The sequence below is a fragment of the Acipenser ruthenus genome, chromosome 52, assembly GCF_902713425.1.
Source record: "Acipenser ruthenus chromosome 52, fAciRut3.2 maternal haplotype, whole genome shotgun sequence".
Classification (NCBI taxonomy): Eukaryota; Metazoa; Chordata; class Actinopteri; order Acipenseriformes; family Acipenseridae; genus Acipenser; species Acipenser ruthenus.
Window position 1 is genome coordinate 2,763,346 of NC_081240.1, and position 16,675 is coordinate 2,780,020.

At 41.0% G+C, this 16,675-nt stretch overlaps 1 protein-coding gene across 5 annotated transcripts in view; it reads left to right on the top strand.

The window, feature by feature from the left end:
- LOC117965690 (SUN domain-containing protein 2-like) overlaps positions 1 to 12,587 on the top strand; it is a 37,170-nt gene extending 24,583 nt beyond the window's left edge. For all 5 annotated transcript variants that reach the window (XM_059016146.1, XM_059016145.1, XM_059016144.1 and 2 more), the window contains 4 exons: positions 1,979 to 2,094; positions 3,216 to 3,383; positions 3,792 to 3,884; positions 8,638 to 12,587. In XM_059016146.1, the coding sequence (XP_058872129.1) occupies positions 1,979 to 2,094; positions 3,216 to 3,383; positions 3,792 to 3,884; positions 8,638 to 8,751 (491 nt within the window). In that variant the 3' untranslated portion in view covers positions 8,752 to 12,587. The remainder of the gene's footprint in view (positions 1 to 1,978; positions 2,095 to 3,215; positions 3,384 to 3,791; positions 3,885 to 8,637) is intronic.
- The last annotated feature ends 4,088 nt before the right edge of the window (positions 12,588 to 16,675 follow it).

Sequence of the window (16,675 nt, forward strand, 5' to 3'; positions counted from 1 at the left end):
TAAAGTCTGCTTCAAAGCTCTTTTCAAAATGTCTGCTGTAGTGCACTGATAGTGTAAGGATTGATGCCCACATTGTCAAACAGGTAACACAGCAAAACGATCCATGATGTGGTACGGAAAAGAAAATCCAGAGCACTTTTTTGTTGTTTTTCCTGCAGTGATTTAGTGCAGGGGTTCTCAAACCTTTGGAAACCTGTGTGACGACCCCCCCCCCACCCCAACCCCCACACCTCAGTGCGATATTATTCCTGCCGTCAAGGGCACCGGAATAAAATAAAATAAAAATATTTTTAGCTAATATAAAGTGCACCTTTATTTCAACCCATCATCTCAACTGTAAAATAAATAACCAGATTACAAAATGAAACCGTGGCATAATACTAGAAACACAGAGGCGGAAGCGTTTAAATCAACAGCAAGCCTATCATTCGTGTCACTTGTGTGTTTCTGCTTCAGGATGGTCGTTCTGTGTGAATTAACATTTAATTTTGTCATCAGAAATGGAGCGAAGCATCGAAAACTTGCATATAGTATCGGTACCGTCTACTTGTAACTCCTCTGATTTGCAAATAACGCCTGTTTCTTTAAGTTCCCCTTTCAAAGTCTCTTCTTTAGGGGTACATTTAAGAAACATGTGTTACTGTCTGAAAAATGTGCGTTTTACCTTCCGCAGACAACAGGATGCAGTTCTGAGAGCTGGAAGTACTTGCAAACAAATGGAGTTCACCAATGATTGTGGCAATAATCATAGCATTGTCCAAGGATTGTGGCAAATTGAGAAACAGTGTGAAACATGAAAAAAACCCTTAACATTTGTACCGGCGCTAGCACTTTATACACAACTATATACACGTACAAACAAGCATCTGGACACTCAGTAAACACGGCGAGAGGTCTGGCTTCATATCCTTTACGGTTAAGGATTAAGTGTATATGCTCTGTCAATATTTTTTGTGATCACGCGACCCCCCTAAAATAGCCTTGCGACCCCCCCCCCCCCTTTTGGGTCGCGACCCCCAGTTTGAAAACGCTGACTTAGAGGACAGATCTCAAACCCCAGTGCACTAGAGCGGCCATTTTGAAACACCTTAAAGTCATAAATGTAAAAAATTGTCAGGGTGTTAACAATGAAAAGAAAAATGACAGGTACATTATTTAAATATGCAGCAACATGTGAGGACGAATAAAGCTATATTTTTTAGGAACCCTGCTGCTTACTCTAACTGTGGAGAAAACAATGTTAATGCAACTGTTTCTGAAGTTTCACAGTCACAAACTCCCCATTGATACAGATTGCTGGATTTCCTCCAAATAACAGGGATGAAAATACCACTCTTACTGCATAGCAGTTTCACCAACACAAGGGTTTAATACAAGCATGATTAGCAGCACTGTGTAGGTAACAAGCTTACTCTTAAAACCAGGAATGGAGCTGCTATGGGAGTTATTATGGGAGTTATTTCCATCCCATGTTAGCACTGCACTGGATTACATTGACAGTTTGATCGACATGTCAAAGTGGTTTAAATGATATTGTTACTAGAGCTGATGAGAGGAAAGAAAATTAGGAGGCCATTCAGCCCATCTTGCTAGTTTGGTTGTTAGTAGCTTATTGATCCCAGAATCTCATCAAGCAGCTACTTGAAGGATCCCAGGGTGTCGGCTTCAACAACATTACAGATCTTTGGAAAAATAACACTCCTTCAAACTTGCCACCACAAGCTTGAACATACCTGATGTACAGTGGTAGAAATAGCACTGTACTGTCCTCTCCTTGCATTGTTAAAAACCAAAGGTAGAAGTATAAGAATCTAAGACACGTAGACGGATGTTTGAAGAACACTGATGAAGGCAGTAGAGCCCAAATGCTTGTCTGCATGACTCAGTTTCTTCTAGTTTTCCTTCCTGTTCTGACTGAGTGTGTTGAGGTTCTGGATGCCTGTTAATCCCCTCCTATGTTGTTTTGTGTGGGGTGCAGGTGCCAGTGTGATCAGCACGCGCTGCTCAGAAACCTATGAGACGAAGACCGCTCTGCTCAGTCTGTTTGGCATCCCTCTGTGGTATCACTCCCAGTCTCCGCGCGTGGTTATACAGGTAAGAAACAGGAGAGAGCAAAAACACACACAGACCTCTGCAGTACACTCAAATAACAGAAGATTAACAACACAGCTCGCACTGCCACTAACGACACAGCTCGCACTGCCATTAGCGACACAGCTCGCACTGCCATTAGCGACACAGCTCGCACTGCCATTAACGACACAGCTCGCACTGCCACTAGCGACACAGCTCGAACTGCCACTAGCGACACAGCTCGCACTGCCACTAGCGACACAGCTCGCACTGCCACTAACGACACAGCTCGCACTGCCACTAGCGACACAGCTCGCACTGCCACTAGCGACACAGCTCGCACTGCCACTAACGACACAGCTCGCACTGCCACTAGCGACACAGCTCGCACTGCCACTAACGACACAGCTCGCACTGCCACTAACGACACAGCTCGCACTGCCACTAGCGACACAGCTCGCACTGCCATTAACGACACAGCTCGCACTGCCACTAGCGACACAGCTCGCACTGCCATTAACGACACAGCTCGCACTGCCATTAGCGACACAGCTCGCACTGCCATTAGCGACACAGCTCGCACTGCCACTAGCGACACAGCTCGCACTGCCACTAGCGACACAGCTCGCACTGCCACTAGCGACACAGCTCGCACTGCCATTAGCGACACAGCTCGCACTGCCATTAGCGACACAGCTCGCACTGCCATTAACGACACAGCTCGCACTGCCATTAACGACACGATGATAGTGATGAAAAAAATAACTGATCATTTTGTATTTACAGGAATGATGGGGTTGTACGTTACTAGAGCTTCAATGTAGTTTTCTGCAGGGATGGAAATAAGACTCCAGTTTGATCCATTCCTGGTTTTACTAGGAGTTTAATAAGACTGACCACCTGAGCTTGTTACCTATACCATGGGGCTAATCCGGCTCTTACTAAAACCTGGAATGGATCATCCAGCTATGCACTAGGAGACTTGCTGTATTTTACCTCTGTATTGCTACTATGCATTTCAACTAAACTCGCTGACATGCTTTTATGGATTGTGGTTCTCATAAAAACAACATCATTTGGGAATGAAAAAGGGTGACTCAATCTCCCGATCCCCCAATCGCTCTCTCTTTCTCTCCCCTCAGCCAGATGTGCTCCCCGGTAACTGTTGGGCGTTTCGGGGGTCTCATGGTTTCGTGGTGATTGAACTGGCCTCTCGCATTCGCCCCACTGCTGTGACTCTAGAACACATCCCCAAATCCATCTCTCCCATGGGCAAGATCGACAGCGCACCCCGGGACTTTGCAGTCTACGTACGTACTCACCTGATCCCCACAGAACAGACCCCACCTCAAGTGTCATGGTTATGGTATATGGGGTTAAGCCTGAGGAAAGCAGTGTGGCTCTAGTGGAGCTGAGGACTGGGAGGGAGGGAAGCATTGTGGCTGTAGTGGTTAGAGCTGAGGAGGGACTGGGAGGAAGGGAAGCAGTGTGACTCTAGTGGTTAGAGCTAAGGGGGGAGGGAGGGAGGGAAGCAGTGTGGCTCTAGTGGAGCTGAGGAGGGACTGGGAGGGAGGGAGGGAAGCAGTGTGGCTCTAGTGGAGCTGAGGAGGGACTGGGAGGGAGGGAGGGAAGCAGTGTGGCTCTAGTGGAGCTGAGGGGGGACTGGGAGGGAAGGAAACAGTGTTAGTAAATGTGTAATGAATGTGTGTTCTTCTAAGGGTTTGGACATTGACTCTCAAGAAGAGGGCACTCTTTTGGGACGTTTTACTTACGATCAGGATGGAGACCCTCTTCAGACCTACCAGCTAAAGGTGAGGACTGGGTCTGTACAGAGAACACAATACACAGTAATTCCTGTTTTGTCTATATGTTACTCAACTTACTACATTTAACTAAGGCTGAGCCAATGCATCGATTTATCGATGCATCGTATCGTTTAACAACTATCGAGTCAAGCCTGCGCATCGTTTTTGTGTAAAGGGTTTAAGCAAATTTGGAATCAGCCATTATTTTTTGCATTAAGTGCAGAGCTTCTCTGCTCCCCTCAGGTCTGACTCACTGAATCTGAATGCGATTGAGCTCACCTTCTCCCCCCTGCCCCGCCCCTGTGAGTGTTTACTGATGGGATTGGATCTGAGCAGGAGTTAAGAGCGTTGTGCTATAATTACAAATACTGTCTCGAACGAGCTGCAATGCCTTCCGATGTTTGACAATTGTTTTCTGAAGTAAGATGGCAAGACAGAAAAGTATAGAAAGTAATGTTTGGGATACTCCGGTAACACAACTCATTTGCATGACCATTTAATGAGATGCAGAGGTCACGCGAGCCTTTAAAAATGTGCATTTGTAAAAAGCAAACCATCTCAAAATCTGCGTTTTCAACCATAGCATCTGCGTTTTTACATGGTGCATCAGCAAAGTTAGATTATTGTCCAGTGCAACTATTTCAGATTAACGAAGTTAACATCCTCCGTTCACAACGTAAAATCAGTGTTGTAGAACATGTACCAATGTCTCTGCGAGGAGCTGTCAAGATCAGAACTATTTAAAAGTTCTTTAAATTTTTCAATTAGCACCCATGTCAAGAAATTACTTGTGCTCTTTCCAAATCAAAGTCTTAATACCGGTAATTCTCAGGAGCTTCCATTGAGATGATCCTCACGTAAACGAGAGCGTTTGCTGGTCTGCACTCTTTTCTGACAGCTAAAACCCCGTTCTGGTGGTTCACAAGATACAGGTATCTTAATGCGTTTGCTGCAAATTTTGCGAAAGCAGGAAAGATGTTGGAATAGTTCTCAATAAAAACCCTGCAGACCTCAACCATGGTCTTAAAACCATGATTTCTGAGCATGTGTTTTACTTGTCCAAATTCATGGCTGAGAGTCAACAGGCAAGATGCTCTGATACAGATTAGTGAGTCGCTACCAGGGACGTACGCAGTACTATATGAGATACTGAGACCTCCGTGTTTTTTTTGTTTGTTTGTTTAAAGAGGATGCAGAGAGTAGTGGAACCGTTTTAGAAACGCACTGCTGTTATTTGCGTTTTATTAAAATGTCTTGCTTATTTTTTCTTTTGATTGATTTAAACTACTTTTTTTTTGGATGTTGCTTTGACACCCAACTTGTACAAATCAACACGAAAAGGTAAAAAAAAAAAATATATATATATATATATATATATATATATATATATTTATATATACACACATATATATATACAGAGCTCCCTCGCTATAACGCGGGTCTCGGGGGACACACAATATGAGTGTTATAACCGGGGGAGGGGGTGGGGGGTGCTGCGGGACACACAACAACACACATCTGACTAAAATACAAACTGAAATAACTCTCCCTCTATAATGCACATATAGTGAAGCAACAATGTAACTTTCCGTGAATTAACCATGCATAAAGCACCGCATAATCAATGCTATATTTAAAAAAAAAAAAAATAACATTCCCACTCGTGGATCATTTTAATTTAGCAGTTTTTAAACTATAAATAGCCTGGCTAAACGGCGGTCAGGAGTTCCGTTCGAAGCGACAGACGAGCAAACCTAATGCGAGAAGGAGAGGGGAAGAGGGAATGGGCTCGCCCCAGGTTCGTCTCCCAGAGAAAGCCGCAGCTCCTCTCGCAGCAAAAAAGTAAATACGTTAGGAAAGATAACCATGTTCACAGTTTGAACAACACCGGTACTGTACTTACTGTTGAAATATTGCATGAATCACTAGTATAGGGAATTGGAGGACCTGCTGTAGGAGCGTTATATCCGAGGCGCTCTATAACTGAGAGCCTTATAGCGAGGGAGCTATATATATATACTGTATGTATGTATGTGTGTATATATATATATATATATATATATGTATACATATATATGTCATAGAATAAAGCAAAGAAGCTGTGAAAAGAGATGAATTATTGTTTATTCTACAAAGATATTCTAAAATGGCCTGGACACATTTGTTGGTACCCCTTAGAAAAGATAATAAATAATTGGATTATAGTGATATTTCAAACTAATTAGTTTCTTTAATTAGTATCACACATGTCTCCAATCTTGTAATCAGTCATTCAGCCTATTTAAATGGAGAAAAGTAGTCACTGTGCTGTTTGGTATCATTGTGTGCACCACACTGAACATGGACCAGAGAAAGCAAAGGAGAGAGTTGTCTGAGGAGATCAGAAAGAAAATAATAGACAAGCATGGTAAAGGTAAAGGCTACAAGACCATCTCCAAGCAGCTTGATGTTCCTGTGACAACAGTTGTAAATATTATTAAGAAGTTTAAGGTCCATTGAACTGTAGCCAACCTCACTGGGCGCGGCCGCAAGAGGAAAATCGACCCCAGAGTGAACAGAAGGATAGTGCGAATGGTAGAAAAATAACCAAGGATAACTGCCAAAGAGATACAAGCTGAACTCCAAGGTGAAGGTACGTCAGTTTCTGATCGCACCATCCGTTGCTTTTTGAGCGAAAGTGGGCTCCATGGAAGAAGACCCAGGAGGACTCCACTTTTGACAGAAAAACATAAAAAAACCAGACTGGAATTTGCTAAAATGCATATTGACAAGCCACAATCCTTCTGGGAGAATGTCCTTTGGACAGATGAGTCAAAACTGGAGCTTTTTGGCAAGTCACATCAGCTCTATGTTCACAGACGAAAAAATGAAGCTTTCAAAGAAAAGAACACCATACCTACAGTGAAACATGGAGGAGGCTCGGTTATGTTTTGGGGCTGCTTTGCTGCGCCTGGCACAGGGTGCCTTGAATCTGTGCAGGGCACAATGAAATCTCAAGACTATCAAGGCATTCTGGAGCGAAACGTACTGCCCAGTGTCAGAAAGCTCTGTCTCAGTCGCAGGTCATGGGTCCTCCAACAGGATAATGACCCAAAACACACAGCTAAAAGCACCCACCCAAGAATGGATAAGAACAAAACATTGGACTATTCTGAAGTGGCCTTCTATGAGTCCTGATCTGAATCCTATCGAACATCTATGGAAAGAGCTGAAACTTGCAGTCTGGAGAAGGCACCCATCAAACCTGAGACAGCTGGAGCAGTTTGCTCAGGAAGAGTGGGCCAAACTACCTGTTAACAGATGCAGAAGTCTCATTGAGAGCTACAGAAAACGTTTGATTGCAGTGATTGCCTCTAAAGGTTGTGCAACAAAATATTAGGTTAGCGGTCCCATCATTTTTGTCCATGCCATTTTCATTTGTTTTCTTATTTACAATATTATGTTGAATAAAAAATCAAAAGAAAATTCTATTAAATATGGAATAAACAATGGTGAATGCCAATTACTTTTGTCAGTTTCAAGTTATTTCAGAGAAAATTGTGCATTCTTCGCTTTTTGTGAAGGGGTACCAACAAATTTGAGCACGTCTGTGTATATATATATATATATATATATATATATATATATAATTACTACTGTATATGCATAAAATGATGTAATTAACTTAATATGCGTAATAGTTTTTAAAGTGTTACTTGCAATGTTTCACAGTAAACCACAGCTCCTTACAGTATTACTGCGTTTTCTTTTTTTTTTTTTAACTCTTTCATAACGTCGGTGAATCAATGCATTGGCTTTTTTTGGAGAACTATATATTGATAGTGAAAAATTAGGCATCGCCCCAGCCTTACATTTAACAGATAGCCCTGCTCATTGTGCAACGTCTCTCAATGCAGCAGCGCTGAAACACTTTGAAGTGGTTGATTTAATGTGTTTTGACCAAATAAGACACTGCTGAAGTGAGACTGGGGCATACAAACTCAGAAATTCCTGTAACCTAACATAGTACCAGACATCATGTTTTATAATGAAAATGCATGTTTGTTGTAACATGTTAGTTACAATTTGTTATACTGCGCATTTGCCATGCTTTTTACTATGCTTTACCAAACATCTCTGTGCTGTACAATGCTTCCATATGCTTTACCATACCTGTCTGTGCTTTACAATGCTTCCCTATGCTTTACCAGACCTCTCTGTGCTTCACAATGCTTCCCTATGCTTTACCATACCTCTCTGTGCTTTACAATGCGTCCCTGTGCTTTACCACACCTTTCTGTGCTTTACAATGCTTCCTTATGCTTTACCACACCTCTCTGTGCTTTACAATGCTTCCTTATGCTTTACCAGACCTCTCTGTGCTTTACAATGCTTCCCTGTGCTTTACCATACCTCTCTGTGCTTTACAATGCTTCCCTATGCTTTACCACACCTCTCTGTGCTTTACAATGCTTCCCTATGCTTTACCATACCTCTCTGTGCTTTACAATGCTTCCCTATGCTTTACCAGACCTCTCTGTGCTTTACAATGCTGCCCTATGCTTTACCACACCTCTCTGTGCTTTACAATGCTTCCCTGTGCTTTACCATACCTCTCTGTGCTTTACAATGCTTCCCTGTGCTTTACCAGACCTTTCTGTGCTTTAGAATGCTTTAGCCTTTGCTTTAGCTGTCACTGTGCTTTGTTACACCTTGCCGTGGGACACTGCTCTAAGGCTGTCTGCACAGATTATTGACGACTGTCTCTCTCCCCTTGCAGGCTAATCAGATGGGTTCATTCGGACTGGTAGAGTTTCGAGTGCTGAGTAATTGGGGACACCCTGAATACACCTGCGTTTATCGGTTCAGGGTGCACGGGGAGCCAGTGAAGTAGCCCCCCAACCCGCAGACAACTGTTACAACACCAGACAGCGGGAATGAACAAACAAAACAAAAAACAAAAAAAAACACATGCATATTTCTAGGCTTTGCAAATGCTGCCAGACCAAAAGCAACAAAAAGAGAGAGACTTCTGAGAAATAAAATGAAACAACATCCCGTACTTGCACTTTTTTTTTTTTTTTTTTTGCAACTAAACAGCGATTGTGAAATGCTTTTCTTTTTTTTAATAATAATACTATTTTCAGATACTTTGAACTGGCTTGAGGATGTTCAAAGCAGCTACTATAGAAAGCCTCAGAATTAATTCTACATGCATTCCTTTTAATGAATAACAGTTGTTTGAAGGTCTGCTCTAGGGGAGTCAGAATCTGCAGGCTGCTTCGTATAGTTGAGGGAACAGGTTTTCATTTAAAGTCAGATTTTTCCGATGCATTTTGGCTTTTCTGCTCATTAATGTGTCATACTGCGTGCGCCACCTACTGTACCCTAAGGGTATTGCACTATACCGGCCTTCCGCCACCTCGTAGGACTTGGGAGGCTTTGCGCTGCCCCCTCTGGTCGCTCATGACACTCAGGATCAGGAATGGGTTGAATGCCATGGCTGCCCCAGTAGCTGTTATTTCAACACACATCTCTTGTGTCAAGCTCTAGTATTTCAGCGATATATATCCTGGCTATGGGGTGTTATTCATGTTAGTACGACTACCTTATAGTGTTTGAATGAGTTGGAGCTCAATCCCATGGATCTTACCTGCCCTTTGCCTCCATTCTCTATGTGGGTGTGCATGGGCGCTTTTCAAAGGGACACACATTACAGCAAAACATCTATCAATGCAATGATCTGCAAGCCTTTCAGGTAATCCTTTCCACTCGAATTCCCCTGGGATCAAAGCACAGCACTGGCTGGAAAGCATGTCTGTCATTGGAAGAAGCAGCTGATTGGTTAATAACAGCAAAAAAGGCATCGAAGGGGCGGGGACAGTTTCACTTTCCACTGGTGAGCTGAGAATTGTATGTAAATATCATTTAAATTAAATCTTGCTGAAGTCCACAATGATTTTTGGAATTATTGTATTAGCTAGACCATGTGATTGGTCCAACAAATCTATTTAATTGTCAAACTAGCATGCTGCACTGAAGACTAATATGTGTGTATATATGTTTAAAAAGTTACATGCATCTTTGTATTGTTAATGTTTTGCAAACATGCAGGGAATGTAGGACTAGATTTCCCTGCCTTTGTATTCTGAATGAATCTGCAGTATTTACTATAATGAATGTTTGGGTAGATAGGTCAAAAGCACAGCTCTATGAAGTGAACAGTATTAATGTGTCTGCCTTCCTTTCTTGTTTGAGGGAGAATACAAATAGTTTGGGTGTAGGGCTAGAGCTCATAAGGACATCTTTGTCCCCCATTGCTCCCCTTATAAATGTTTACCAGGGTATTTGTGCAGTTTTCCCATGCTTTACCCATGGCTATACTATGGCTGGTATGTCATTTCTATTAATAAGCTTTACCAGACCTCTCTGTACTTTACAATGCTTCCCTATGCTTTACCAGACCTCTCTGTGCTTTGCAATGCTTCCCTATGCTTTATCATACTTATCTGTGCTTTGCAATGCTTCCCTATGCTTTACCATACTTCTCTGTGCTTTGCAATGCTTCCCTATGCTTTACCATACTTCTCTGTGCTTTGCAATGCATCCCTGTGCTTTAGATTTCACTGTACTGTATTACACTTTGCTGTGCTTGTACTGTGGGACACTTTTATAAGGCTCTCTCTCTCATGCTCGCAAGGGATCTTCTCTGTCCTTCTAATTAGGTAGCAGGCTACAGAAACTGCAGCTATTTCTGCTGTGTATCTCTCACCCTTTCATCTAAAAAACCTCCTTTTTACATCCAGCTCCCTGAGAGGGTGACTGGTCCATGTTTGGTACTGGGAGAACGTTTAATTTCCTCCACTGTAACACTGCTTAGAGTCCGTCTCTCTGGGCTTGCTGTTTCGTTTGTGTCTGTCTGGTTTGCACTCCCTGATTCTCTGGTTTTTATTTGGTTACGATCTGCCAGTGTTTTATATTTCTTGCTCCCATTTTGCCATTTCTTACCCTCGAGCAAAGAACTAGGTAGAAAAAAGGCTGGTTTTGAGTATTTTTTTTTTCCATGGTAAATGTGTTATTTGTTAAAACAGTTATTTTATTGTATTACATGTTCCCATGTGTTGCTACAACTGTTTACGGAAGGTGTGTGTATTGTCTTAATAATTAGAACTACATTTCCCATCATCCTGCTGCTCACTGGTAAATCCATCTGAGTTACATATGTGAGCAGGAGAGTGATGGGAAATGTAGTTCTAAGTGGTCCATGTGGGTACATATGAAGCCATCTTGAGGCAGGTAATGCAATTTAAACGTTTAAAAAAGTGGTCAAAATGTAAAAAAATTAAAACAATACACACACCTTCCGTAAACAGTTGTAGCAACACATGGGAACATGTAACACAATAAAATAAAAAGGCCCTTATGTGCCCTTTAAGATCAGATTATTTGTCACAAACTGCCGGAGCAGGATTGTGATAGAGACGGCTTGTTTTGAGTCTCTTGTTTTCCATGGTAAATGTGTTATTTATTAACACAGTTCAGATCAGATTATTGACAGTGTCACAAGCTGTCGGAGCTGGATTGTGATAGAGACGGCTTGTTTTGAGTCTCTTGTTTTCCATGGTAAATGTGTTATTTATTAACACAGTTCAGATCAGATTATTGACAGTGTCACAAGCTGCCGGAGCTGGATTGTGATAGAGATGGCTTGTTTTGAGTCTCTTGTTTTCCATGGTAAATGTGTTATTTATTAACACAGTTGAGATCAGATTATTGACAGTGTCACAAGCTGCCGGAGCTGGATTGTGATAGAGATGGCTTGTTTTGAGTCTCTTGTTTTCCATGGTAAATGTGTTATTTATTAACACAGTTGAGATCAGATTATTGACAGTGTCACAAGCTGCCGGAGCAGGATTGTGATAGAGGCGGCTTGTTTTGAGTCTCTTGTTTTCCATGGTAAATGTGTTATTTATTAACACAGTTCAGATCAGATTATTGACAGTGTCACAAGCTGCCGGAGCAGGATTGTGATAGAGACGGCTTGTTTTGAGTCTCTTGTTTTCCATGGTAAATGTGTTATTTACTAACAGTTAAGATCAGATTATTGACAGTGTCACAAGCTGTCGGAGCTGGATTGTGATAGAGATGGCTTGTTTTGAGTCTCTTGTTTTCCATGGTAAATGTGTTATTTATTAACACAGTTCAGATCAGATTATTGACAGTGTCACAAGCTGTCGGAGCTGGATTGTGATAGAGACGGCTTGCTTTGAGTCTCTTGTTTTCTCTTGGGCTTCACCTGAGTCAAAGAGAGTGGAAATAAAGAAGTGTGGAAAACAAAACGAGCAACAGCAAAACAAGAAGGGACTTGAGAGAATGATGTTCTGCTGATGAGAGGGAAGACACTGTTTAAAAGCCTTGACACCTGTGCAATATTTCTGTAAAAAATAATAAACATTAGTACACTTGCTAAGGTTTGAAAATTAGGCTCCTTTGTTGTATAACATTGTATTCCTTTTTTTTTTTTATTTGCACTGCTGTACATTACTGGTTAATGTTGTTTCAGACATATAATTATTATTTTATTGTTTTGCTTTTTGTAACTGTTTGTTTTCTAATTAATGTTCATTGAGAAACCTGACCTCAGAGCTGCTGCCCTTTTCACTGTTTCTATCAAAAGTCTGCTTTGCAAATAAGCCATCAGAGCTTCATTAAAAAAAGATTCAACATTAACCCTGTGTCTGAGTGTCTGTTCTGTATACAATAGTTTAATCACTCATAAAATCAGCACTATAATAAATAAATACAGTATGTCAGTAGCGTACATACCCTCTCTGATAATACTGAGCTTGTGCTAAACAATGTCAGCTTCTCTGAATATATGGAGGGAGCACCCTTTATCTTCGGGGTGAGGGAGGGAGGGAGCAGTTCAGTCTCCATCCTCCTGCTCAAAGTTATGCTGGACCTGGAGATGTGCCGTGTGATTTCTGCACTGGGAGAAAGTTCAAAGCTGTGAAATCCTGTTTGACGTGCCTGGCCTCTTACTGTGAAACACACGTCAAGCCACACTATGAGGGGGCTGCTTTCAAGAGGCACAAGCTGATCGATGCAATTGGAAATCTGGAGCAGAAGCTTTGTGCTGAACACCAAAGGGTTCTGGAGGTCTTAAGTAGAGCTGTGCGTTATGCACCGTCAAGGAACTCCGGAGCCATGATACAGTGTCAGTTGAGACAGAAAGGACTGAAACAGGTAAGGGTGTGAACCATTTCTTTGATATTTAACAAGTTTACAATGTTTTACAGTTTCACACTGGATTAATTAATTTATTGGTTTTATTTTAACCCAAGTATAATACAATGCAATACAACTAAACCATTACATGAAAAACAGTCTAATACAAAATGTGGTTACGGTGCACTTAACTCACACTCAATAATAGAATATTCTGCCAAATTGTCATTAAGCTTTAATGGGTCATTTTAAGAAAAATAAATTGAGAAAAATGCAGAGATTATGAATTTATTTATGAAATATAGGTACAAATATTATTGCGTATTACCGCATATTACCTTTCAGATCAGGTGGTGTACGTCGGCTGTAGCCGCTAGAGGTTGTAAAACGAGATGTTGAAATAATAGTAGCAGTTAGTTTAATAGTGACAGAGTTAGGTTTAAGGGTAGATTTAGGGGGTACGTTTAGCGGTATAAGTCGCATATGATGTGGCACGGACGCAGCGTAAAGGAATGTCCACTAGAAAGCGTTCTGAGGGCATCAGATGATTCTAAGGCATTTGCCAAGCACTCCCACCTTTCACTTCCACAGCTCGGCAACTCTACAAAATCATCCCACCCTGACCCCAACCCTAACCTTAAGCAACCCCAGCCCTAAAACCTAACCCTAACCCAATACCTAACCATTAAAAATCATCTGATGCCCTCAGGACTCTTTCTAGTGGATATTCCTTTGTGCTGCGACGCGGACTGAAGTTGCGCATGGACAAATAAATGGTGTTAGTCATTGACATGATGTTTAGTTCAATTAGTTCTGTTGAAGGGGGGAAAAGAAGCTTTTAAAAATATGATTTGCTAAAGATATCCTGTTTAAGGATAGTTGTTTTGTTTTTGTTAAAGTTGGTTTTTGTTTTGGTAGTTAAAAAAATAAGCGAGAGCCATTTGTATGTATTATAATGGCATATCCTAAGTGTTTTAGAATTTCTTTATTTTTATTCTTCGCATTTTGTTTCTTTATATGATATAATAAAGGTCAAGGATGAGAAATTTGGTAGAATTGTGTATTTGAGTGTGTGAGTTAAGTTTACCCTATCCCCAAATTTAATAACATTGAAATAAAAAGAGAGAAAAATTAGGTTTTTATTGTAAAATTAGAAAAAAAACGCTAGTCTGTAAAAATTAAAAACAATTAAAAAAAACAGTCATGCATATGAACGAAGCTGAGCGAATTGTCCCCGGAGGTATAGTTAGTATCCCGCTGCAGTCGGGCCATATTTGTCCATATTGTCCATATTTGTTTATGAATCAGTCACCTAAAAAAGCTTTGGTTTTAAATAGTTTCAAAAACAAAAAGCAAAACAACGACACTCAAGTATTTCTATTTAAATACATGAATGTGTTTGTGATGTCATTTCCTGTTAATGATGTAATGATCTACTGTTGCTTTCTATTTAAACCTTCAGGCATCGTGGTATTCAGTCTATTCATCCATGGATTTTCCTTTATTCTTCTGTATTGTACATTATCTAATTTTATTAAACTCCAAACTTTTGTAGGTAATTCGTGTTCTGTTAATTTTTTTGTGACGTGTTGAACTATTGGCTCATTTGTATTTATTATGTTTGAAATGTGATTCTGTATTATTTTATATAATGCTGTATTTGTCGTACAAAAAATGAATGTGCTTTACAAAATAATCTAATGGATTTGCTAGTTCATAAAAAATTATTTTACGCTACCAGTATTGGTCAGAGTTAAATAACCAAATGCACATGCTCTAATGATCCGCAAATTATGTCCTTTTCAACGAATCTCAATTATCTTTCCTAAGAGATATGTCCATACAATGTGATACACTTGGCATTATCCCAGGGAAGGCATTTTTTTAATATAGAAAAGCGAGTCTTAATGACGTACTACTATATAAGGCTGCGGCTGGCTTGTTTTTATTATTGGATACTGGATAATGGATATGTCACGGAGTTAATCAAAACCCTTGAGCCTAGCATGGTGTGGAGAATAGATCAAATACTGGTGTTCAAGTAGGCTCCTTGTCTAATCTGTTGTTGCAAATGCTCACTGACTGTGAAAACAGCACAGAGGAGTGGGAAGTGGCAGACATGGAGGCAAGTCCATATTATATTAGAGACATTAAAAAGTCCCATGGTGTGCCCAGATTAGTGTGTTGATGTGAGCAGACTGAGATGAACAAGTACAGGACTTTCCATAACTGTCCTGCAGGGGATTCCACAAGATTTGTTTTGAGAGTGATAAATTCCAGGAATAAACAAGCTTCTCCAAGACACCCAGATTGTCGTTGTGACAAGTGCCAGCTAATACTAGGTCCATTTAAAAAGAGAGCTTGCACAGTTTGTTCCCCTGGAAGATGTGTTTATACTGAGGTTAGTTCAGGAGATCCAGTGTCTAATTTCAAAGGAAAGGAAATAATAAGAGCAACCTGCCTCAAGTGTAAACAGCCAGTAGACTGGGGAGCCATGGGAAGCATGGTATGCCTGCAGTGTAGGGAGCTGACTGAGGGAGGTGCAGTGCATTACAGATACCAACCAGAGAAAGATCACCTTGATGCAAGATACTGGATGCCTGGGACCAACCTTGCTGTTTGAGGGAGAAGAGGAGAACAGAAAAATATGAGGTCTCTCGAAAGGAGACTGTTATCCTAAATACACCTCATAATGTTTAGTGGATTCAGTGGATTAATTTCACTTGAGCTCAGTGCATGAAAATTAACCACTAGGAGGACTGTTCCCCTACTGACTTTTACCTTCATAAGACTCGGCTGTGAGATACCTTCGGGCAATACGTTCATCATAGAGGAATAACACCTTCAATGACACACTATAGACAACTTTGGTGATGTCGTTATAATAGAAATACGTAATTTGCATTTTTCCAAACGTGTGTATTTTTTTTCAAGGAGACATTTGAAAATGATCAATGGGGAAAGACGCTCTTTATTAATAAAACAGCCTTACTTAAAAATGGTATTGCCTAAAGAAAACCCTAGATTAATTATTGATCAATCCTGTGTAAAACATGCTTATTCCAAACTTTTGTTGCTTTTTCAAACATATATGATTCTATAATATATATGTGGGGAAAAATGTATACTAGAAAAGACAGGAGCAATTTCTGTCTCCTCAGGCTTTCCCCAGACCCAGCTCGTATGCAGAATGGCAACATTTCGAGTAAAGAAAAGGGCTTGTAACCAGGAGGCCTCCGGTTCAAATCCTACCTCAGCCACTGACTCATTGTGTGACCCTGAGCAAGTCACTTCACCTCCTTGTGCTCCGTCTTTCGGGTGAGATGTAGTTGTAAGTGACTCTGCAGCTGATATAGTTCACACACCCTAGTCTCTGTAAGTCGCCTTGGATAAAGGCGTCTGCTAAATAAACAAATAAACTTTCGAGTTTTTTTCTCGCACGGCCCTATAGCAGGGCTCTTCTGTAGTACGAATCAAGAAGGGAAGACAGGACGCTGATGTATTTTAATGCTTGCAGTTCTGAGCGCTTCCACGGGCGGCGCTTAGGCGCTTTCATTCAGATCCTGTTTGTGACACAAGCTATGACAGAG